The sequence below is a fragment of the Ochotona princeps genome, chromosome 11, assembly GCF_030435755.1.
Source record: "Ochotona princeps isolate mOchPri1 chromosome 11, mOchPri1.hap1, whole genome shotgun sequence".
Lineage (NCBI taxonomy): Eukaryota > Metazoa > Chordata > Mammalia > Lagomorpha > Ochotonidae > Ochotona > Ochotona princeps.
Window position 1 is genome coordinate 43,743,131 of NC_080842.1, and position 26,010 is coordinate 43,769,140.

Below are 26,010 nucleotides of genomic sequence, written 5' to 3' on the forward strand. Positions count from 1 at the left end.
TTTCCGATGTTCTAGACTATTAAAACTAGAACAAGAGTAAATTAAAATCAGAACAGTGACAGCAAAGGCATTTATAAACAAATTGTAAAGAGTAGCAATCAGTTTAACAGAAAACAAACAAAAAATGGTAAAAAATTAAAAGATGTGATTCAGTTGCTATCTTTAGTCAGACTGACCCAGAAAAAGACAGTAAACACGAATCACAAAAGCCAGAAATAAGAGATCAGATTGCTATAATACTACAGAAATGGAAAGATTTCTTTTTCTTTTTTTTTTTAGAAATGGAAAGATTTCTAAGGAAATGCCTGAAACAAATTTAGGCCAACAAAATAGAGCTAAAATAGAAATATTGCTAGAAAGACCCAATCTACCAAACAGAAGAATAGAGAATAAACTTATAAAAAATAAAATTAGAAATGAAAAATCCTGGAGCCAGCTGTGAGGTGTATCAGGCTAAGCTTCTGCCTGTGGCAGTGGCATCCCATTGGGCACTGTTCTGAGTCCCAGCTGCTCTACTTCCAACCCATCCTGCTAATGGTCTGAAATTGCAGCAGAGGATGGCTCAAATCCTTGGGTCCCTCCATCCATGGAGGAGATCTCTAAGAAACTCCCAGCTCCTGGTTTTGGACCAGCTCAGCTCCAGTCACTGTGGCCATCTGGGGAATGAACCAGTGGACAGAATCTCTTTAACTCTGCCTCCCAGCAAAAGTAAACTTTCCAGAAAGGCCCAGATGTTTTCACTTATGAATTAGACCAAACATTAAGGAAAAAAAATATCCATACTCCTATACAAACTCTTTAAAAACAATTAGCTAATGAGTGAGGACTGAATGCTTTCTCCCAAGTTTAGAAATAAATTAAGCATATATATTATCATAATTTTAACTAAATATCACACTATGGTAAGCCAGAAAAAGGAATTAATGGAACGTAAGTTGGAAAAAGTAAAACTATCTTTATTTACAAATATGATCCTTTATTCAGAAAATCCTTTACAAGAATCCAAAGGCGGATGACTGAGAAGACTCTTGTGTAAAGAACAGTTTAGCAATATCAGGTCAACAAAGTATCAATTGTTTTTTCTGTACACTACCAATGAACATGCTAATAAAATCAACATACAAATTTCATTCATAATACCATCAAAGAATAAAATACTTAAATGAGGGCCCAGCGGTGTGGCCTACTGGCTAAAGTCCTCACCTTGAACGCCCCGGGATCCCATATGGGCGCCGGTTCTAATCCCGGCAGCTCCACTTCCCATCCAGCTCCCTGCTTGTGGCCTGGGAAAGCAGTCGAGGACGGCCCAATGCATTGGGACCCTGCACCTGTGTGGGAGGCCTGGAAGAGGTTCCTGGTTCCCAGCTTCGGATCGGCTCAGCACCGGCCGTTGCGGCTCACTTGAGGAGTGAATCATCGGATGGAAGATCTTCCTCTCTGTCTCTCCTCCTCTCTGTATATCTGACTTTGTAATAAAATAAATTAAAAAAAATTAAAATACTTAAATGATGTATAAGACTCATATCCTGCAAACTATGCAACAATGTAGAGTAAAATTAAAGTCTTAAATAAAGGCAGAAGCATAAAAGGATGCTTCAAGTAGTCCATGGAAATGGAATTTAAAGAGATTTTTTAACAAAAAAATTATGAAATACAATCATACAAGAGGTATACTGAAAGTTACTGAAGGGGCTAGCTTGGTGGCATGGCTAGCTAATCCTCAGCCTGAGGCAACAGTAACCCATTTGGGTGCTGGTTCTAGTCCTGGCTGCCTCACTTCCCACCTTCCTGCTAACGGCCTGGAAGGCCAGCAGAGGATGGCCCAAAGCTTTGGTCCCCTGCATCTACTTGGGAGACAAAAAAGCTGCTGGATCCCAGCTTGGACTGGCCCTGAAGTGAATCAGTGACAGAAGATCTCTGTCTCTCTCCTTATTTCTCTGGAATGTTAACTTTCAAGTTAAACAAATAAATTTTAAAAAATGTCAGGACCCCATGTGATGAGGAGCTCGACTGGCTTATCCTCCCCCATCAAGAGTCAGGAGTTCAGGTGGGCTCTGGTTCATGTCTATCTGCTTTACCTCTTATCCAGGTCCCTGCCTGTGACCAGGGAAGGCAGGGGAGAATGGCCCAGGACCTTCTCACCCAGTATGTATGTGGGACACCCGAGGAAGATTCTAAAATTTTTGAAGAAGGACCAAAACCATTTCTAAAAAAAAAAAATATTTTCTTAAATTTGCAAATGCCTAATTTTAGGGGGTGGTATTTTGATACAACAAGTTAAGTTGCCAATTGCAATGCTAGCACCCCATACTGGAGACAGTTCTAGTGCCAACAGCTCAGTGTCCACTCCAGCTTCCACTAAGTTGCTTGAGAAAGTCATGGAAGATGGTTCCAAGTACCTGTGCCCCTACCACTAATGTGGAAGACCCAGATGGAGTTCCAGGCTATTTGAGACATGAATCAGCAGATGATAATGTGCCCACCACAAGAGCACCACTCCCACCACCACCCCCAAACAGACACACCACCTCACTGCCAACCCCTGTCATCCTTCCTTTCAAATACATACATCTTTTTTTTTTTTAAAGATTTATTATTATTGGAAAGCCTGATATACAGAGAGGAGGAGAGACAGAGAGGAAGATCGTCCATCCGATGTTTCACTCCCCAAGTGAGCCGCAACGGGCCGGTGCTGAGCGCCGATCCGAAGCCAGGAACCTGGAACCTCCTCCAGGCCTCCCACACAGGTGCAGGGTCCCAAATCTTTGGGCCCTCCTCAACTGCTTTCCCAGGCCACAAGCAGGAAGCTGGATGGGAAGTGAAGCTGCCGGGATTAGAACCGGCGCCCATATGGGATCCCGGGGCTTTCAAGGCGAGGACTTTGGACGCTAGGCCACGCCGCTGGGCCCAAATACATACATCTTTAAAACAAATCTCTGGAAGCCAGCGTTGTAGCATAGTCAGTAAAGCCACTGCCTTATATTAGTATCCCATGCAAACACTTTTTTGAGTTCCAGCTGCTCTGCTTCTGATCTACCTCGCTGTTAATAGCCCAGGAAAAAAAGCCCAAGTCTCTGGGCCTCTGTCACCCAAATAGGTGATCTGGCTGAAGCTCCTGGCTCCTGGCTTTGGCCTGGCACAATCATGGTTGTTAAAGCCATCTGGGAAGTGAATCAATGAACATCTCTTTTTCTTACCTCTCTTACCTCGAACTTCAAATCCATTCTGTACAATGCAAAGTATTTCCTAACATACAAACCTGATTCTATGTACACTGCTCTGCTAAAAATTCTGAGCCAGTTTCTTCTTGCCCTTGGGTTGGGGCTTCTTCCCAAAATGGCCGTAGCCCTTGAGATCCAAGTGATGACCTAACTGTGGCAGTACTTCTTTAGTTCCATTACTCACCTTCCTCTAACATCCAACTCTTTAAACAGCCAAATGGAACCAATTTCTATTTCTGGAAGAGCCAACACTTCTGATTCTAAGTTATTTGTGCAATACATTGTTCTCTTGCCAGAAATGAATTCAACTCCACTGTTCGCTTATCTTACCCTCCTCCGCCTAGTTTCACTAAGCTCATTAATATTTTCTATTGGGTCTCAGCTTAAATGTCAACTCTTCAGAAATATCTTCCTAGAATATCTCTAGAAAGAAGCTCCTGGCTCCAGGCTTCAGCTCAGTTCAGCTCTAGCTGTTGTAACCACTGGGGAAGTGAACCAGAAGATAGAAGATTCTCTTCGTCTCTATTCTCTTCGTCTCTCCTCTCGGTAACTGGCTTTCAGATACAAACTAAGCAATTTTTTTTTTTTAAGAAGAGGGGGAGGGAAAGGAGAAATCCCAGTGTTTGTACTGCTGGGGAGTAATGATTACAGTGCGATCAACCAAGAAAGCAACAATCAAAAACTGGGTTGCTGCTGCTTTTTTTTTTTTTTTTTTTTTTTTTTTTTTTAGGAAAGATACTGAGAAGAGCTGGAGTTACTAACTATCTTACTGAATTTTGTGGCAACAGCTCAAAGTCTATGTACACTGCTCAAGGCAAGGGGGCTTCAAAGAGTTTGTAGAAAATAAAATTATCAAGAGAGTGAAACAGGGTAAGGACACATTTAAACAGACAATCATTAGCCAAGGCAAAGCAGAGAGGGCACATTCTAGGAAATAGGAGAGAATAGGCCGACAACAGATGGGTACCTGGATACTGATGGACAAGAGAAAGCAGCAAAAACAACAGTGTGCTTTTGCCACAGTGACCAGATACCTCAGTGCTAGTCAGCTAGACGCGAACTGAGCTCCAGCAACCAGGCTGGAAGAGGAGCTCACCGGGAGCCAAGGAGGTGAACCCAGGCAAAGGACTGCCCATCCGCTGATTTGTTTGAGCAGAGGCAGAGAGCAGTATATCCCAAAAAGGCAGCGCAGGAACAGGATGGATTTCACAGCTCATACCCACACCAGACCTCACATTGGGTTCCATTTTGTGTAGGGAGGCAAAGGTTATGGGATGGAACTACGCATGCACTGAGCTGGGAGCAAACTTACTATGCTCAGTACATTGCATTGGTCCCAAAAGGAAAATATTTAATTTGGCATCTAAGGGTCAAAATAGGTCCAGGTAGCCCTCACACCTAATGGCAAACAGGTTCTGGCAAGATCAGCACTACCGTCAACCTAATTACTTAGAACACCTGATTTCTCCCTAATCCAGAGAACTGTTCAAACTGGAAGCGGGAAAAAGGTTATACAGACAACTGTGCAGCCTCGGCATGGGATCCCGGAAGTGGAAGGTGGTAAGCCAGGAGCTGGGGCTACTGAGACCATGGTGGAAGCCTCACACAAGAGACTAGACCTGAAACTTGCTGGAGGGAGCGGCACAACTGAAAGCAAACAAAGAACTGGGTACCAAACACAATCAGTAAAATCAACTTGTACACCTGTGGGTGACACAGCTTAGAAACCTGCCCTAAGGAGAAGAATCTAATAACTGGAAGTACAAAGACCAAGAGCAAAAGAAGAGACAGAGGCACAATGGCTATTACAGAAGATTCGCCTGCAAAGGAGCAAAATTCTTTGCCAACCTCAGAGTTAAATGAGGAATACACAGAGGAAACAGGGGATAAAGAACCTAAAAATTTGTTATAAAGCTTATCAACAAGAAGCACATGCTGGAATTTAAAGAATATGTCACATAGAAAAATAGAAAAACTGAAACAAAATCAACTAGAATTATTAGATATGAAGGACACAACAGAGCAAATTAAAAATTCATTGGAAAGTTTTAAATGCAGTAAATATTAAACTGTGTTCTTCACAAATTTCTATTTGCAGTATTTCCAGTTTCTAAAATTAGTTTCTTACTAACTTCGAAGTTAAAACAGTTTATCCACTGAATGAAATAATAAACCAGATAAAAATATCTGGAAAATCTAAATATATCTACACAAACTAAATATATATATATATATATATACACACATAGAATATGCATATATATGTATATATGTAATAGAAATGCTAAAGGGTAAAGGTCATTTTGAACATGAAATTAAGTTTCATAGTGTGGAGCTTTCTACTTAAGATGATACATCAGCACTCCAAAATTTCCAGAGTTGGGAGGTTCAACCTGTATTAAGTATTATATTCTAGTTACCTTATCTACTATTTCAAATCAATGATGGTAGCAATTTAAACAGTACAAATTGCTGAGCTGATTTTGTATCACTCACATTTGCGAAGTGCAGAGAGACAGAGATCTTCCATCTGCTCCTTCACTACCCAAAAGCCTGCAATAGCAAGGGCTGGGCCAGGCCAAAGCCAGGTTGCAAGTCCATTTGGATCTAAGTACCTGGGTCATCATCTGCTACCTCTCACGATGCATAAATACCACCAAGAAGCTGGACCAGTGGTAGAGGAACTGGGACACAGAACAGGCACTTTAATCAGTGTCCCCAATACCTGATCCTGACTGCGTAATTTATTGTACATATTTGGACACTGAGAGTCAAGGGCACACTAGCCAGATGTGATGCCAAAACAAAAGGCATTGGAACATCCCTAGGCAAAGAGGAAGGATGTTCACTTTTGGAATAATCATCACCAACATTTACTGAGAACCTACTATAGATAGAGGACTATGTCTAGATGATAAGCTGTCATAAGAACTATGGTGGTTAGAAAATCTCAGAAACAAACAATTTGTGAACAAGTTTTGAGGTAAGGCTTGGGTAAAATATAAAAAATGGAAAGAAAATCTTTAGGATGTGTAAGCACCAAGTGAACACTGAATTGGTCAGTGTGGTTAAATAAAATGTCTTTTATTGGAGTAAGTGGGAGAGAAAATCAGAGAACACAGTTCTGATCAGAGGCACAGGATCTTGAAAGCTAAGATGTCTGGTGCTTTCAACGTTATGCACATGTGTGTTTTACAGAGCTAAGTTGTAGGCCTAAAGGACAAAGGATCGATGAGAAGAAGCAAACTCTGAAGATTTATGAAGAAATCGCTTAGTATTTTTCTAAGATTTATTTATTTTTACTGCAAAGTCAGATACACAGAGAAGAGGAGAGACAGAGAGGAAGATCTTCCATTGTGCCAGGCCTCTTCCTTTTCATTTCAACTGACCTCACTTTATGTCTTCATATCACCGAATGTAAACATAGACTATTACATTAATACTAAGTGATTTTGGCCCTAGCAGCTAAAATCCTCGCCTTGAACTCACTGGGATCCCATATGGACGCCAGTTCTAATCCTGGCAGCCCCGCTTCCCATCCAGCTCCCTGCTTGTGGCCTGGGAAAGCAGTCAAGGACGGTCCAAAGCCTTGGGATCCTGCACCTGCATGGGAGACCCAAAGGAAACCCCTGTGGCTCCTGGTTCAGATCAGCTCAGCTCAGTTCAGGCCACTGGGGTCACTTGGGGAGTGAACCAGCAGATGGAAGGTCTTTCTCTCTGCATCTCCCTCTCTTTGTAAATCTGCCTTTACAATAAAAATTAGTAAATCTTATAAAAAAATGAAAAGGAAGAAAGGAATCTGGGAGGTATTAACAAATCAACAGAATACTGATTTGTTGACTGAATATACAGAAAGAGACTACAAAGTTACACTATAACATTTTATTTAATGACTAGAAAAGTAATGGTATCGTTTTGCGTTTGTTGGAGATATTTGGTTTTCATGGGAATGTCCATAGGAGGTAGAGCACTCCTATGATTAGAACTAGTGAAATAAGAAATACCATACATTTCTAAAAAACGATAGTCAGATATAATTTTTTTAAATAGTTGACAGAACCACTTATTCTTCGTAATAACAAAACGGGAAAATTCTCAATAGATTGCAAACTTTAGGAAATTCAATCTCAAACATTCAGAGAACATTTAATGGCATTAAAGAAGTTTAAAAATTTTTGTGTATATATGGAATTGCTATTGTGGTTACATTAAAAAGAGCCTTTAACTCTTACTATCTCAGTAATTAACTCATATTAAATCTGGATGAAATTTGCTTAAAAATATTCCAGGGAATTGGGGTTTCAATGGTACAGATAAAACAAGAATGAGGTTACTTGGGAAATACTAAAGACAGGTGATAAGTTAGTGATGGTTCATTTATCATGCTCTCCATTTCCTTATGAATGTATGTTTGACATTTTCCAAACCAAAGTTATTTTTTAAAAGTTCTTTGGGGTCAGGCCCGAGTGATGGCTCAGTGGCTAAATCCTCTTGGGGCCAGCACTGAGTTAAGCTGCTACCTTTGATTCTAGAATCCCAAATAGACATCAGTTAGCACCCCAGCTACTCCAAGTCTGATCCAGCTTCCTGCTATTGTGTTTGGGAAGGCACTGGAGGATGGCCAAGCGCTAGGGCCTTGCCCTCACATGCAAGATTAGGATGAGGATACTGGCTCCCAGCTTCAGGCTGGCCCAGCACTGGCCATCGCGGCCCTTGGGAGAACCAGCGGATGGAAAATGTATTATTTTTCTCTCCTTCTTTTCTCTAACTTTGCCTTTCAAGCAAATTTTTAAAAAATCTTTCTAAAAGTCCAATGTAAATATAGGCCATCCAAAATTAAAATAAACAAAGGGTGATGATATTGAAGATAATGACAGCTAATAAACATGTAATTTGTGCAAGCTGCTGTTCTAAACACTTCAAGTATCTTCACAGGTCCTTTCTCTTTACTCAGGTGCAATTTCTCTCTTTTACTTTACTCATTTATTTATTTGTAAGCGTAAGGACAGAGAGGTCTTCCACCTGTTTATTAGCACTCCAAATGGCTACAAAAACCAGGATTGGGCCATGCTAAAGTCAGGAGCACGGAACTCCATCGAGGTCTCCAAATGGGTCAAAAACCCACGTACTTGGGCTGTCATCAACTGCTTTACCAGGAACATAAGCAGGAAGTTGAATCAGAAGCAGAATAGCCAGAAATCAAAAAAGCTCTATGATATAGGATGTGGGTATCCCAAGCAATGGCTTAACTCACTGTGTCATAACACCCACACTGCTTTTTTTATTCTAAAAGGCAGAAAGAAAAACCCTCTGTACCCTAATTCAAATTCTTAGCTTTCATGCTCAAGTCCATACAAACTTTTCTATTATGAATCCTATTATTGATTTCACAGAAAATCGATTCCATGTTCACTTTTTCTCCTAATCAAATTCTAAGCACCTTCAAAGCTTAGTGTCACTTTCTAGTTAGTCACTCGAATGAACAATTCTATAGCAGTTACCATTGGACAGACCTGGAATTTGAAGATGAAACACACAGGCAATTACACTTCACACTCAGAGACATTATGACATGAATCAAGATAAACCTAATTGCTGCCGCACACAGAGCTTGTCAGTCTCTAACTTAGCTTATACTATCATGAAGACAGCATCAGTCTTAAACCTCTAAATTCAAGATTCCAGGATTCATGAGCTTTTTTCCTTTTTTCTGGAAATATATATATATATATGAAGCAGAAAGAAAGCAAGAGAGAGCTTGAACTTGAGCATGCATTTTTTTACAGATTTCTTTTTATTTGAAAGATTTACAGAGAAGGAGAGACATCTACTGGTTCACTTCTTACATAGCCAGAGCTGAGCTGATCTGAAGACAGGAACCAGGAGCTTCCTTTAGGTCTCCCTCACCAGTGCAGGATCCCAAGGCTTTGGGCCATCTTTCACTGCTTTCCCAGGCCACAAGCAGGGAGCAGGATGAGAAGTGGAGCAGCTGGGACAGGAACTGGTGCCCATATGAAATCCTGGTGCTTGCAGGGGAAGGATTAGCTAATTGAGTCATTGTGCAAGACCCAAGCATTTTCATTTGCTAGTTAATTCTCCAAATGCTGTCAATAACTGAGGCTGGACCAGCCTGAAATAAGAAGTCAGAAACTTAATCCAGGTCTCCCAGCTACTTGAGCCATCACTACTATCCCAGCATCCTCATTAAGAGGAAGTTGTAGTGAAAAGCTGGAAATTATAAACTGACTCTCCAATATGGAACATAGATGTCTGAACTGTGAGGCTGAGTGCCTCTGGGTTTTGTTTTTCAGTCCTCTTCAGCTTAGTTCTAGTTATGGATGACTTAACGGCAAACAAGAATATCACTTGGCAATAAAAGATCTATTAATTCAATTCTGAAAGGGGGAAATCAACAGGTCCACTCAAAAGATATACATCTTGTGCTTGCTAAATTAATCTGTCTATAGCTACTAAATATCAATGCAGATAGACAACATCATCATAATTATAAAATGCAGTAGTGACTAGGTACTAAGAGCATACTAAACACCTCCTCACTAACTTAATGATATCCATGAAATTCCATTCCTCAAGCTTATCAGAGTGCGGTCATTTACAGACTCAGCCTGGTCCATTCCTGCTTCTTATACTTTTCCAACACAACAGGTCTCAACAGATTTTTCTGAGTACTATTCTACTCTTACATAGATGACCAGAAATTCTTGAAAGAACCAGTGGAGGAGAGAGTTCCTTCTAGTCTTTGGAGGGAGATGGTTTGCTTCATCCATGTCTCCATCTCTAATAGCACTACCTGTTTCATCTTTCCAGATACTTTCACAAAAGATACATGGCACTGAATCACCCTGTTTCTATCATTCCTCACATTTCCTTTTTTCTACAAAAAAACAACAACAACAAAAAAAACAGATTTTTTTTAAATTGTAAAGTCAGATGTACAGAGAGGAGGAGAGAAAAAGAGGAAGATCTTCCATCTGATAATTCGCTCCCCAAGTGAACCACAATGGCCGGTGCTGTGCCGATCCAAAGCCAGGAGCCAGGAACTTCCTCCCGGTCTCCCACGTGGGTACAGGGTCTCAAGGCTTTGGGCCGTCCTCGACTGCTTTCCCAGGCCACAAGCAGGGAGCTGGATGGGAAGTGGAACTGCTGGGATTAGAACCAGCACCCATATGGGATCCCAGGGAGTTCAAGGCGAGGACTTTAGCCACTAGGCCACTGTGCTGGGACCCATTCCTCACATTTCAAGGAGATTTAATCACGTCTATTTTCTTTATAGTTCCTTAACACCCTTCGGAAAATTTCAACTTTATTGCAAGAAGCCCAGGTATTTTTTCCTCAGATCAAAACAAACATTTTGCATTTATGAGCCACTCCCAGTTTAAAACCCTCCTTTTAAATAAGCTAGTTCTGTCTATAAAGGAATATATTTCCTCTATAACTCAGATTCGCAAATGAAACATCACAGAAGACATGGTGAATAAATGCAACAAGCAAAACAAGAACTATTGTTCCTGAAAATCTCACTCTAAATGCTTTTAAAAATTCATGTTGCCACTAAAAACTATTACGCAAATGCAGTCACCATCACAATGTGCTTTGACTAGCACAAGTCATTACTGCAAGGACTAGCATACTGTAAATTCCTTTACATTAACACATTACTCCTTTCTGCTGTTTACCAACCAAGACATCTTTTTAAAAATGTACAAACTGGGGCCCGGCGCCATGGCCTAGTGTCCTTGCCTTGAACGCCCCGGGATCCCATATGAGCGCCGGTTCTAATCCCGGCAGCTCCACTTCCCAGCCAGCTCCCTGCTCGTGGCCTGGGAAAGCAGTCAAGGACGGCCCAAAGCCTTGAGACCCTGCACCCGTGTGGGAGACCTGGAAGAGGTTCCTGGTTCCAGGCTTTGGATCGGCTCAGCACCGGCCATTGCGGTCACTTGGGGAGTGAATTATCAGATGGAAGATCTTCCTCTTTGTCTCTCCTCCTCTCTGTACATCTGACTTTGTAATAAAAAAAAAAAAATCTTAAAAAAAAAATGTCAAAACTGATGGGCCCGGTGAGGTGGCTTTTCGGCTAAGGTCCTTGCCTTGAATGCACCGGGATCCCATATGGGCTTAAATTCTAATCCCGGCAGCCCCGCTTCCCATCCAGCTCCCTGCTTATGGCCTGGAATGGCAGTCAGGGATGGCCCAAGGCCTTGGGACTCCACACCTACATGGTAGACCCGGAAGAGCTCCTGGCTCCTGGCTTCAGATCAGCACAGATTGGCTGTTGCGCTCACTTGGGGAGTGAATTACCGGATGGAAGATCTTCCTCTCTGTCTCTCCTCTATACATCTGACTTAGCAATAAAAATAAATCTAAATAAATAAATAAATAAATAAATAAATAAATAAAAATGTCAAAGTTACACTAACAGAAGGTATAGTTACAGATGTATTCCTGGTAGTAGGGCACAGAGGAGGGTAAATATAAGGGAAGAGGACAAGCAGCCAGTCTGGGTACCAAGAGCATCAGCATGAAGCTTCCTGGGCACTCTGGCACAGAGATTTACATGCAGGGTGATCCCAAAGATGGGACTATGGAGCAATAGTAACATCAGAGATCCAGAATGGTTACATGATGTGAGTTACATCATTTTATGGTTCTTTTTCTGGTATTTCTGCTAAATAAATTTCTTTCTGCTATCTACATGAGAATAAACTACATAGGTAATTAGGTAAATCCAATACACTTAATAAATATAGGTATAGAATGTGTATCTTAAAATGAAAAGTTAAAAATAGGAATAAGAAATAGTAAGATCATACATATTAGCTGTCCCAATTCTATCAAAAACAACAACAACAACAACAACAAAACCCTGGGACCAGTGCAGTGGCATAGCACACTGATCATCCACTTAACAGTGCTAGCATCCCATATGAGCAACAGTTCGAGTCCTAGCCGCTCCACTACCAATTCAACTCCCTGTTAATGGTCTAGGAAAGCAGCAGAGGATGGCTCAAGGCCTTGGGTCCCTGCATCCACATGGGAGATTCAGAAGCTTATGGCTCCTGGCTCCAGATCAGCCCAACTCCAGCCATTATGGCCATATGGAGAGTGAACCAGGAATCTCTCCTGGTAACTCTTTCATGTCAAAATAAGTATCTTTTAAATTACATGTCTACACTTAGAACAAATTTTTTTTGTTGTGATATATAAAATCTTATTGCATTAAGCAATAAGGAATGTATTAATGGCTTTTTCCCCTTTCCCTTCCCAATCCCCCAAGATTTAGCTGTTTTCATTGGGAAGGCAGATCTACGAAGAAAAGGTGAAACAGAAAGATATTCCACCCCGCTGGTTCACTCCCCCAATTGGTCGCAATAGCCAAAGCTGAGCTGATCTGAAGCAATTCATATTCAAGAAAGAAAAGTTGGAAATCAAAAGGAATACAAAGACGTTTTAAACAAACTACAATTTTTATAATCCTAACAGCCACATCACTGCAGGTTTATTTTATAAGCAATTTTCTAACAACATGCACTAATATGTTTGTGTTTATTATAAGAGTACAAATTTAACACAACTGTCAAGGCTATGTGTGAAACTCCTCATGTACAAATGGTAGAGGGTAATGCAAGAAATTCAGACTCATTATTTTATACCTTCATTACTTTTTAACCTAACATCACCAAAAAATCATTCAATTTGATGTGACTGAGCTCAGAAACTTAAAGACGAATACGCTATTGTCCTTTTGCTTACACAGCTAAAGACAGACAAATATATAAGGTGGTTGCATTAAACATATGCTTAAAAATATATGTGTGGTGGATACAAGGTAGAGCAGTTCTAGCTTCATTCCTGATTCTAGCTTTCTGTTGCTGTGTACCATGGGAGGCAGCAGGTCCCAGAGGATATCAACACATTAAATGACTTAATGCATAGAAAATGCCTTACCTAATACTTAGCATAGAAAACATATTCATCTGGGACTGGCATTGTAATGGAGGGTTGAGCTGCTGTCCGCAAAGCTGGTGACAAAAGTGAATGCCAGTTTGAGTCCTGGTTGTTCCACTTTTGACCCAGCTTCCTGCTAATGGGCCTGGGAAAGCAGCAGATGACTCAAGTACTTGAGCCCTGCTACCCATGTAGGAGACCCAGGAGGACTTCCAGGATTCTGACTTCTACCTGGCCAGCCCTAACCACTGTGACCATTTGGGGAATGAACTAGCGGATGGAATACCTCCTAAAAGGCAGCAGGTATCAATTCAATTGTTGGGACCCTGTCACCAACCTGGGAGACTCCAACTCAACTGAGTTCCCAGCTCCTTGCTTTGGCCTGGGCCTGACTGGCTGGTGAAGACATTTGAAGATTGGACAATGAATGGAGATCTCTGTTTCTCTCTCATAAATAAAAAGAATGGCATTTTTTTTATAACAACAAAAAAAGTATAGTTAGAATTAGGTAATGGTTGAAAAATTTACAGTAGAGCCCAGCTCAACAGTGCAGTGCAGTCCTCACAATGCATATGTCAGGATCTCATATGCACATCCATTTGTGTCCCAGCTGTTTCACTTCCAATTCAGCTCCCCGTTTGTGGTCTGGGAAAGCAGTAGAGGATAGTCCAAAGCCCTGGGACTCCGCACCCACATGGGAGACCCAGAAGGAGCTTCTGGCTTTAGACCAGTTCAGCTCTGGCCATTGCGGCCACATGCGGAGTGAACAAGCAGACGGAAGATCTTACACTCTGTCTCCTCTCTGTAAATCTGACTTTCCAATAAAAAATTAACTAAATCTTACAAGGAAAAAAAAGGAAAAAAATGTTTTCAGCAGAGTTAGATCGACTGGGATCCAATCCTAGCCCAATCACATAAAGGAAATTTTGAAAGATTCATTAAAAAAATGAAATTAAAAGATAACGTTAGAGTAAAATATTTTGAAATCCATGCATGTAAGGGGCTTCAAATGCTGCATGAAATATATTTTCCAAATAGTGCACACATATTTTAAAAGTACACATTATTTGCACCAAAATAAATTGATCTTTTATTTCTACTTACCCAGGAATGTTTTAAAGTACCCTTGTGCTTTTGGGTGACAATAACTATAAGCAAATTATTTAGCCTGGGCCTTTATTCCTCATCTTCACAATAGCACTAACAACAGCCCTTATTTTGGATCATAGGGAAGATAAAATACTGTGTGCAGATATTTAGTGCTGTATCTGTCACAAACTAACATAATAAATAACTTTTAGTCATTGCAAAAAAGAACAATAAAAATCACACTGAAGGATGTGCACCCTCGCCACTCTGATACGACACTGTACTGGAGGTTCCAGCCAGGGGAGTTAGACAAGCAGATGAAATCAAAGGCATGCAGACTGGAAACAGAGAAGTAAATTATCTCTATATGTGAATATGATCTTATACATAAAAAATTCTAAGGAATCCACATATAAAAAAACCTACTAGTTAATAAATTCCACAAGATTAGAGGGTATTACCTCAATATTTTAAAAAATCAAATGCTATTTCTATACTAGCAATGAGCAATCCAAAAATGAAATTAAAAAAAAATTTCACTTACAGTAATATCAAAAAGAATAAAACTAGGAACAAAATTTAAAAAAAAGTGTGTGGTTTACATACTGAAAATTACAAAACCCAACTGAAAGATGACAAAGAATATCTATATGAATGAGCACCCAAGAACCACAGATTGAAGGGATCAGTATTGGTAAGATTTCAAAAATCACTGAAATCTCTAAGTGGATCTACAGATTCAATATAACCCCATTAAATTCTAGATTTCTTTTACAGAAACTTACAAACTTACCATACAACTCAAAAGTAAATGCACTAAATTCAAAATTTAATTACTTTAAAATGTACTGTACAACTGTTTACTCACATGCAAGAAGAATGAAATTCAACTCTATCCTTTCACTAGGAAATAACCCAAAATGAATCAAAGCAAATGTTGACATGAACGTACAAAAATAATGCAGCTCTTAAAGAAAATAGTATAGTGCCAGCCATTGTGGTCATTTTGGGAGTGAATCAGTGGAATGGAAGATCTATTTGTTTTTCCCTCTCCCTGGAACTCTGCCTTTCAAATAAAAAAATAAATCTTAAAAACAAAATAGTATGGCAGTTCCTCAAAAAATATAATATAGATTTACCATATGACCCAGCAATTCCACTTCTGGGTAATATTCAAAGGAATGAAAGTAGGCATTTGAACCTGTATCTGTACTTCCTTGTTAATGGCAGTATTATTCCCAATAGCCAAGAAGCAGAAGCAATGCAAGTGTCCATCAATGGATGAACAACTAAAACTTTAGAAACTTATAAAAAATAAAAATTCTGACACATAACATGAATGAATCTTGAAAACATTAAGTAAAATAAGCCAATCTAAAAGGGATATCTATTATATGCTTCTACCTATTAAAAAACAAACTAAAATGGTGATTTCCGGGGCTAGGAAGACAGGATGTGGGGAATTTTTCAATTTGGGAGACCAACAGGTTTCAGATGTCGATAGTGGTAAGGGTTGCACAATATCTAAGTTAACTTACTGCAATTGACGTATAAATTTAAAAAAACTAACATGGTCAGTTTTTTATGTTACACTTTATTTTATTTCTTAAAGATTTATTTTATTTTTATTGGAAAGTCAGATATATAGAGAGAAGGAAAGACAGAGATCTTCCATTCACTGATTCACTCGTCAAGTGGTCACAACAGCCAGAGCTGAACCGAGCCGAAGCCAGGAGCCTCCTCCAGGTCTCCTATACAGCTGCTGGGTTCCAAGGCCTTGGGCTGTCCTTCACTGCTTTCCCAGACTGAAAGCAAGAACCTGGAAGGAAAGTGAAGAGGCCACGACATGAACCAGCGCCCCTGTAGGAGCCCAGCGTGTGCAAGGCTAGGATCACAGGCAATGAGCGACAGTGCTGGGCCCTACATTTTATTTTCCAAAGTCTTATTTATTTGAAAGAGTTACAAAGAGAGGGCCCAGAGGCGTGGCCTAGCGGCTAAAGTCCTCGCCTTGAAAGTCCCGGGATCCCATATGGGCGCCGGTTCTAATCCCGGCAGCTCCACTTCCCATCCAGCTCCCTGCTTGTGGCCTGGGAAAGCAGTTGAGGACGGCCCAATGCCTTGGGACCCTGCACCCGCGTGGGAGACCCGGAAGAGGTTCCAGGTTCCTGGCTTTGGATCGGCACGCATTGGCCCATTGCGGTTCACTTGGGGAGTGAATCATCGGACGAAGATCTTCCTCTCTGTCTCTCCTCCTCTCTCTGTATATCTGGCTGTAATAAAATGAATAAATGTTTAAAAAAAAAAAGAGTTACAAAGAGAGAGGGAAAGACTGAATTTTCTATCTGTTGATTGACTTCTGCCAAATGACTGCAATAAAGCCAAGACCAGGAACTCTATTTGGGTCTCCCACATGGGTGGCCGAAGTCCAACTCCTGGGGCCCTCTCAAGCTACTTTCAGGCACATCAACAAGGAGCTGGATGAGAAATGGAAGAGCTGGGATTTGAACTGCTGTTCTTATGGGATACCTATGTTACACATGCTATTCCAAGCCAATGAACCATAGCAGCAGCCTCTTGTGTATTTTAAATAAATAATCATAATTTAGGGGTAGACATTTGGCATAGAAATTGGGATGCCACTTGGAATCCTCAAACTCCGTGTCTGACTGGTTCTAAATCCTGGCTCTACTTTTGATTCCAGTTTCCTGCTAACGCACATTTTAGGAGGCAGCAGCTGATAGCTCAAGAGCATGAGTCCTTATCACTCAGGTAGAAAACCCAGACTGAGTTTTGGGCTTTAGGCTTTGAGGAGTAAACCAGCAAATATCTTTACCCCTCTCCAAGGTCTCAATATAGAGCTAAGGAAAAACAAACTTTATGATCTTCGGTTAGGCACTGGTTTCTTAAATATAATACCAAAAGCACAAGTAACAAAAAACAAAACACACATAAATTGATCAAGTAAATGGGCTTCAAACTATAATAACTTCATGCTTCAAAGGATTTTATCAAGTGAAAAGACAACACGTATTATGAGGGAAAACACTTGCAAATTATAAGTTTCAAATGGGATCAGTATTCAAATATTCTAAAAACTCTTTAAAACTTAACAATACTCTCTTTTGCAGGGATTTCATCATGCTTGGAGTAGCAAGATCTACAGGAATTCTGAACAGTTAAACTACCGAAACCACTTGAGTGCGAACCTCGTAGCATGCCCGACACTGGGGACCCTGGGATGGCATTAGTGGCCGGCCCCTCCCAGCAGGCATGGGGGGCTGGGAGGTTGGGTGTGGTTTTTGCTCTTGTCTCTCCCCTTCCTCCAGATACAGGAAGGTAAAAAGAGAATGTGGAAACAATTACCTCTCCCACTTTCCTCTGGCCCTTCACCCTTCCCAAATTAATTCTAATTTTGAAATTATCAAAAATAAAATTAAAACAATTTAATACTCTCATTAAAAAAACCTCACTAAATAACTCATTCAGAAAACAGGCGGAGTCTGAAGACATTCCTCCAAAGATGTACAAACGGCCAATAAATATCATACAAAAAGTTCACCGTCATTAGGGAAAGGCAAATCAAAATCACAGGAAGATATTAATAGCATGGCTATAATAAAAAAGATGAACAAGTTGTAGAGAAATTAGACCCCTCATACATACATTGCTTGTGGAAACATGAAATTTCGTAGAAATTAACAGCCTGACAGTTTCTCAAAAAGATGAACACAGACTTACCATTTGAAATAACTCTACTCCTCAGCACAAACCCAAGAAGAATGAAAATGTAAGTTCATTTTAAAATTTCAGCACATATACTTGCACAGCAGCACTGCTGCTAACAACCAAAAGGTGTTATCAACCCAAATGCTTGTCAGTTGTTGAATAGATAAATAAAATGTAGTAAGTACACACAATGGCATATTGTTCAGATGTACAAAGGAATGAAAAAATAAAACGGAATGTTCTAGCATATGCTAAAACATGCATAAACCTCAAAATCATGCTAAATAAAAGAAGACAGACACAGGTAGTCACATATTGTGAGATTTCATTTACATACAAGATCAGAATAGGCAATGTGATAGACACAGAAAGCAGATGGAGAGACAGGGAAATAAGGAATGACCACGAACGCTTCTTTGGGGGATGATGAAAATGTCCTGGAATTCGAAAGCAGTCAGTGGCCTGGCTCAGGAGTCTAAAGGCTAAAATCCTCGCCTTGTACACTCAGGATCCATGTGGACGCTGGTTCATGTCCAAGTCGCTCCACTTTCATCATGGCTCCTGGCTTGTGGCCTGGGAAAGCAGTCACCTTGGGACCCTGCACCCAGGTGGGAGACCCGGAAGAGGCTCCTGGCTCTTGACTTCGGATTGGCGCAGCTCCGGCCATTGCGGCCACTTGGGGAATGAATTAGCAAACAGAAAATCTTCCTCTCTGTCTCTCCTCATCTCTGACTTTCCAATGAAAATAAAATAAATCTCTGAAAAAAAATTTTTTAATTAAAACATATTAAAACAAAAAAGAAGTCAGGACTGCCAAACTTCATGAACGTAACAAAAAGTCACTGAATTTTATGGTACATAATTTATCTCAACAAAGAAAAACAACAAAGAAAATATTAGAGAGCATTAGTACAAAAAAGGGAAAGTCACATTGAAACAAAATCTGCAATGAATATTAGGTCAAAGAGAAAAGAATGAACTCTTCAGCATCTGTAGTTTTTCAAATGCTCAAGGTAGAACATTCTTCAAAAGATACTCAAGTTCAAATTAGAGAAACTGATGAACAGTAAGCCAGAATGTAGCCTGAAATGTACCTCAAAATGATGGAAAACAACACAAATTTATTTTTAAGAGTCCAGCATCTTATTGTCCAGATAAAGTCAATGGTTTCTTGGGGAGACCATCTCTGGTTTGAAGGCAGAGCTGGCAGAATCTCATTCCAATCAATTAAAAGCCCCAACATAACATCAATAATAATTTACAATATTATGGAATTAATTGACATGGTATTGAGTAACCAATATGTTTAAAAATGCAAGTTCTTAACCACATCCTGTGACTACTTCATTGACATTTCAATTTTAGTTTACATACAACCGGCTTCTATACAACTTAAAATGGCTACAGGGTACTATTCAGGTGTCTCGTGTCTATTTCATTTTAGTATTTAGCAGTTTATAGTGTTGAAGCATAATTTTGCTGAACTTGGCAGATTTTAGGATAGTCTAAACTGGCTTATAACTCTAACAAGGCATGTTAACATGTCAACAGTTGAGGTGCAGAACAGTTTTAGGAGGGGTGTGCACAGAAATCTTCAATATTTTAGTTAGGAGTAACTAATCTTTGTGTCCTACCTAGTAAGGTATATGTGAGTCCACGCTGACCTATCCGGTTCTAAGGTTTCTTTGAACAACACAAATTTTATCACCAAATCATTTCTACCAAGTGCAGGATCAAAAGTGTGGCTAGGAGGAAAGATAATAATTTTGAAAGAAAAAAATCAGTATGTAGAAATTCCAAACTGATTGTTTGCGTAATTCAATTAAATAGATTATCTGATCCCTTAACAAAGGGTTCACCATGAACAAATCAAACCAAAGAAACTGTAATTCCTATTTTAAAAATTCTATTTCAAAATCTATTTTATTTTAGGCAAAACTCTATATGTACTATTTAGCAAAATCTTTAATAATATCCATTAAAATGTCATTATGGCCCAACAGTAAGTAGAACTAATTATCACTGAACAACCATTACTATGTGTTGATCCATGGATTGTTATATATCCGGAAGGAATCCAGAGTTACGTTTCCAGACTTCAGAATATGTAGTCATTAGAAAACTTTTATCAACAACTGCATTAAGCCCTAGTAGGTATGTCTACCAAATATGAAGATGATGAAGACGGCCAAAACATCAGGGAAAAGAGGTAAAATTAAATGTCTAAAGACTAAAAAAAAAGAATTTGTAAACCTTAGATGTGAGACTCCGATTAACAACTTGTGAATAAAGAATATGGGGAAGAAATTGATAGTACTGGCTCCTATCGAGCCTAAGTGAAGAAGCCTAACTGGTAGTGATGAACATTCAAGAGATTTCAGAAGCAGGGCATTTGGCTCAGCAGTTAGAAATCTGTAACACAGTGACCGGGTCTGTGTCCAGTTCTGTTCCCAATTCCAGCCTCCTGCTAACGTGCATCCTGGGAGGCAGCAGGGGATGGCTCAGGCACTTGGGTCCATGTCACCCACAAGGAGACCCAGACTGAGTTCCTGACTCCCAGCTTCAGCATGTTGTAGGCAATTTACCAATTTTTTTTTTAAAGATTTGAAAGACACAGTTAAAAGAGAAACATCTTCTATCCACTGATTTATTCCACAAATAGCCACAGCAGTTGATGTTGGGCTTGTAGGAAGCCAGGAGCTTCCCCAGGATCTCCCACATGAGTACAAAGGGCCAAGCACTTGGGCCATCTTCTGCTTCTTTCCCAGGCACATTAGCAGGGAGCTGGATCAAAAGTGGGGCAGCCAGGACCTGAACTAGTACCTATATGGGATGCTGGTAGCTTACGATGCAAAATCACAATGCTAGCTCCAAAAGAAAGCATTTTAAGATATCTGAATGTTACTGATATATTTTCTTTTTAATTTATTTATTTTTGTTGGAAAGTCAGATATACAGAGAGAAAGAGAGAAAGATCTTCCATCCGATGATTCACTTCCCAAGTGGCCACAATGGCTAGAATTCAGCCAATCTGAAGCCAGGAGCCTCTTCCAGGTCTCCCACACGGGTGCAGGGTCCCAAGGTGTTGGGCCATCCTCTACTGCTTTCCCAGGCCACAAGCTGGGAGCTAGATGGGAAGTAAAGCCACCAGGATTAGAACCATGGGATCCTGCCATGTGCAAGGCAAGGACTCTAACCAGTAGGTTACTGGGCCGGGCCATGAATGTTACTGATATTTTAAAACAGCAGCATTTAAAAGCACAAGCAAGGTGTACCTACTACACTCCATCTGGTTGAGTATGATTTAAAATGCTGATTACAGTTCTGGGGTATCATGCCACTAAAAACAAAGAGCATCTAGAGTTTAAAAACAAAAACAAAAAAAAGGTGTGATTGAAGTATCAGAAAGTCACATTACCTAAAAAATGATAAGCCAGAGCCACACACTCTGGAGAAGAAAATGCTGTGTGGTAAGAAGAGATTATATGGCATGTGACAGTACAAGTGTGCAAGGACCACTTATCTGGAAAAGGGATTACACCTGAGAATGCAAAATAGTGATAACTGCCTAAGTTTTTGATGTTTAAAGAGCTGGATTCAAATTCCTCTTACATTAGTTACTACTATATGTTCTTTAATGTTTATACAGGTATTGTCCCCTTATTTAGGAAAAGATACTATCTCATAAATGTATAAAAAAACAAAATAACCAAACATCAGCCTCGTATAATGACACACTGAGATGCACAATGTGAGAGTCCTTGCCTAGTTCCTCGAGTTACTCCAGAACGTTATTTTTGCAACCCACTGATCATGAAATAGTAGAGAACCTTTTTTCTTTCAAGTGCCATTTGGATGTTCACACAGTCCTTTGCACATCACACTAAAATTATTAGCCTGCCTTAGATGTATCAAACCTGTGGCTGCCTGGGCAGAGCCTGACCAAATGATTTCCTGCACTACATTAGGGCTGGATGCTCCTTACCCCTGCATTAAATGGGTCACAGAATCAGTTTAACGGATGGTAACCATTTTTTTTCTACTTTATTAGAAGTGAAAAATTAGAGTGTACTAGGTCAGTAAAAATAATCCCCATTTGTAAAACTTTCTTCAGTTACACACATATGTATTGGGTTACAATGTTGAACATACCGGATATCATTTAGCTGAGGACAAAAAAAATAACAGTATGAAAACCACTACTGCAGAACATCATTTCTTCCAAGCACGTCTATAAGACACTAGTTTCTCAGTATTGTTCTTCCATCACTCCTCTGGCAAGTCAGAGCATACATCCTAGCTTACATGTCTGCAACTTGGCTTGCAACAAAACTGTAACTGACTCACGCTCAGAGATGAACACTTAAAAAGAGCAACAAGGTGGGAGGCTGGGTGGGGCTTCTCCCCGATTCTTCTCTGACCCCAGATGGGGGGGGAGGATGATGATATCAGCCACTTTGCTGTAGCCCTTGACCCTTTGTATCCTAATCAACTATGTAAGATTATTTAAAAAAAAAAAGTTATAAAACACAGGGAAAAAAGTGCCCCACTCAAAAAAAAGATCGACTAAGTGCAGTTAGCAATCCATACACATTTGCAGTATGCATTTGCATTTCACAAAAAATTTTTTTAATTAATTTGTGCTGAACCCAGTTTTTCATTTATTTGTGTAACCCCAGAACACCTTCAAAACTAGTGACACCTTCAAAACTAGCATTTTGTGGTGTAAACAGCTGGGGAAAAACACGTCTTCCACACGAAAAAGATGAACTAGACAGAAATTACAGAAGATAGTGTTATTTGTTTTGGGGTTTTTTTTGGGCTTGCTACAAAAGAAACAACTCCTAAGACTATAAACCTGTCTGCTACTGACAGCTACACCTTTCAACTTACCCATCAAATATATACACAACATATTTTCAATGATTTATCAAACTTGCAATTCATATAAATCTTTTCACGGAAAAACTATGATTTCTACAATATTAATATTAAGACATGGAGCCAAGACCACGTTAGTAAGCAGGGATCTGGTCAAAAGAAATTTCTGACATAATATCAAAGACTCGCTTCACCTTCATAAAAGTATGCTCAGAAACTGAAGCAGTAATAGACTTCTCCAAGTGCAGTCCATGTTGATGAGTGCAGCAAAGTCTCACTATTAGAGCTTCGCTATCAGCATCACTTGGAAGAGGTGATCCTACTGAGATGACTCGGGGTTCCTTTAAAGCGCATACCTGCTCAGCATTCCTTAGAGAGAGAGGATGTGATTCTACACTTACACAAAAACTGTGACTACCATGGTCAGTCCTAATATGTTAGGAAACATGCGGTGAAATGGAGATTTAAAATGATTATATTCAAGAGGACCTCTATCATTTAAATCTTCCTAGCTAGGAGTTACGAACAACTCTTTGCAGCTGCCAGAGCACAAAATGTCCTTTCTATTCTTTCCCCAACTCCACCCCAAAGCTACTCACTCAAACTTTGCCCCAACTACTGCGGGCTACTGTTTCCTTCCCAGTTTGAGCACGGTCAGTGCTTCTGGTGTTCTAAGTCAGGGTAGACACCCTAGCTCATTTGTGTTAGTTACACTTGGCTTTTCACAAAACCCTGACTCATGCAGAGATCAACACTCGAGAGTTTGCACACTCTCCTGTGACATAAGAGTTCACTAAATATATATTTAAATAACCAGGCTTAAAAATAATAACTAACGTTGGTGTCTCGTAAACACCTTGGCCCAGGGTTCTCAAAGCACACACACACACACTATCCCATTCCACCTTCCCAACTCCAAAGAGATAAGAACTATTACCTTTTCCATCACGAAGCAAGTGGGGGAAGAAAAATGAACCTCAGAAGAACCCGTACAAGGTCATGCAGCAGCTGGTAAGTGACAAAGTCAGGGACTGAATCCAGGCAAAACTCTGAACTATCTCAGTACCCTGCCAACCAGCCCCACCCCTTCCAGGGCTCCTGGGAGGCTCTCAATCTAAGTCAGAAGTGTCAATTTCACAGAATGGAGACATTTTAGCTAAGAGTTAAAACTTTAAAGAGGATGGAATAAGAGAAAGAACTTCCCACTGACATCTTTATTGGGTAACAATAAAATGAGGGAGAAACTTCATGTTTTTCTCATTGATGAACGTAAAACTGTGGGTCACAATTTCATCAGGTGGTTCACCACGATGTTACCGACACTTTTAGACAGCAACACAGGACTCTTCCGCTCTGCCCCCAGGATGGCAGAGAAATGCAAGAATGGGCTGTCACTCCACAGCTTCGAAAAAATGCGAGTCAATACTTGTTTTAAAATGAGAGAGCGAGCCAGGGCTCCTGCTTCGCTCCTGCCTCTCTACACAAAGCAGCCCCATCCTCTGCCCTCTCCCCACAACGCCACCTGCACCCTCGTACCCAGGAGCGGGTCCCGAGCCCCGCCAGAGTCGTATCCCCCATACACACAGCTCCCAGACCCTGCCAGCAACACACACGCAGACAACACTGGACAGTCTCCGGGCGCCCGAGGACGTCTCCACCGGCGGACCCTTTCCCGACATCCGAAATGCCCAGGTCACCCTCCGAAAGCCTAGGTTATCACTGTCCAAAAGCAAGGTCTCTTTCCTACAAAACAGTTCCCCCTCTCTCCGACTCCTCCCACGGCGACCAGCCAGCCCTGCCCGAGCTGTGCCGACCCCACAGAGCCCCACCTCGTCCAGGACCCAGAAGGTCCAATAACCCGCAAGAAGCAGTCACGCTCCCCTTTCCCTGCGCACGCCCCAACTCCAGCTGACCTTCCCACGGCAAAGCAAGGAAACCACGAGTTCTCCCCCACCACCTCCCACCCGGCGCCACACAATGCCACACGTCCTCCCACCGGGACCCTCGGGACGCGCACCTCCGCCCCCGGCCCGTCCCCGCCCAGCTCGGGCGCCCCGCGCTCACCAGCTCTCCTCCTCCTCCTCCCAGCCTGACAGGCGCTCCAGCTCCTCGGGCCGCAGCGGCTCCACCTCGTCCAGCAAGCCGCCCTCGCCCGCCGCCAGCAGCGAGCTGGCGTCTCGCAGCTCCTCGCCGCTCGTCCGCCTCGGGCCCGAGCCGGCCCCGCCGGCCGACTTGGCGCCCAGGCCCAGGGGGAAGCCCCGAGGGGACGCCGCGCCCGAGGAGGGAGTGGACGCGCCCGCCCGGATCGGGCTGCCGGGCCCGAGAGGGCCTGCGCCCTGCACGGCCCCCGAGCGGCTCCTCAGCTGTTCGTTCTGCTTCTCCAGCTTCTTCACAAGCTCCTGCAGCTTCCGCACCTCCTGGTCCGCGTTCACGTTAGAGTTAACGTCCTCCATCCCTGCCCCGTCGCCTCCGCCGCCCGGCCGCTCGCTCGGCCTCACAGCCACAGGGAAGGAGCCCGAGGAAAGAGGCGCCGCCGCCGCCGCTCACTCTAGCCGAGGCGCCGGCATAGAGCAGGCCCAGGCTCCACCGCCAGGGTCTCCCCAGCTCGGGTTCCCAAGCACCGCTGGCTCCAGCCGAGCCGCCTCATCTGCGCCGGCTCCAGAAGTGGGGGAGGCGGCGCCAATATCCGGCCTCTGCCGCCATCTTCCCTCTGTCCCTCCGCCCCCTGCACTCCGGCCCAGTCGGTGACCTCAGAGCGTCGGGCGCTGGGGGAGGATGCCGCCGGCCTCTGAGAGCACCGGGCGCCCGGCTCGCGGCAGGGCGGGGCCTCCGCCGGAAGGGGCGGGGACGCGGCCGCAGCGAGGGAGGGGCGCAGCCTGGCTAGTCCGGGGAGTGGCGGTCGCCGCGGGTGGGAGATGAGGTTGGCGGCGGACGAGGCGGACCGTGGGACCAGCCTGAGCGGCGCGAAGTGTGCCTTCCGCTCCCAAACACCGCACTTGGAACTTGCGGGCCTTTCCTGACCCACGAGGGACAGGTCCATGCGTGGGCCGGAGACAGGGATTCTGCATCTGTTGGTTCAGCAAATATGTAGTCATATTTGCCTGGCCGAGATAGGGGATTGTTGGGA

At 42.1% G+C, this 26,010-nt stretch overlaps 1 protein-coding gene across 2 annotated transcripts in view; it reads right to left on the reverse strand.

Annotated features, from left to right (window-relative positions):
• Nucleotides 1-25,725, reverse strand: part of SLAIN2 (SLAIN motif family member 2) — a 74,686-nt gene extending 48,961 nt beyond the window's left edge. Inside the window, exon 1 of one of the 2 annotated variants that reach the window (XM_058670132.1) lies at nt 24,948-25,725. In XM_058670132.1, the coding sequence (XP_058526115.1) occupies nt 24,948-25,336 (389 nt within the window). In that variant the 5' untranslated portion in view covers nt 25,337-25,725. The remainder of the gene's footprint in view (nt 1-24,947) is intronic. The other variant, XM_058670131.1, reaches the window with a different exon arrangement.
• Between the last annotated feature and the right edge of the window lie 285 nt (nt 25,726-26,010).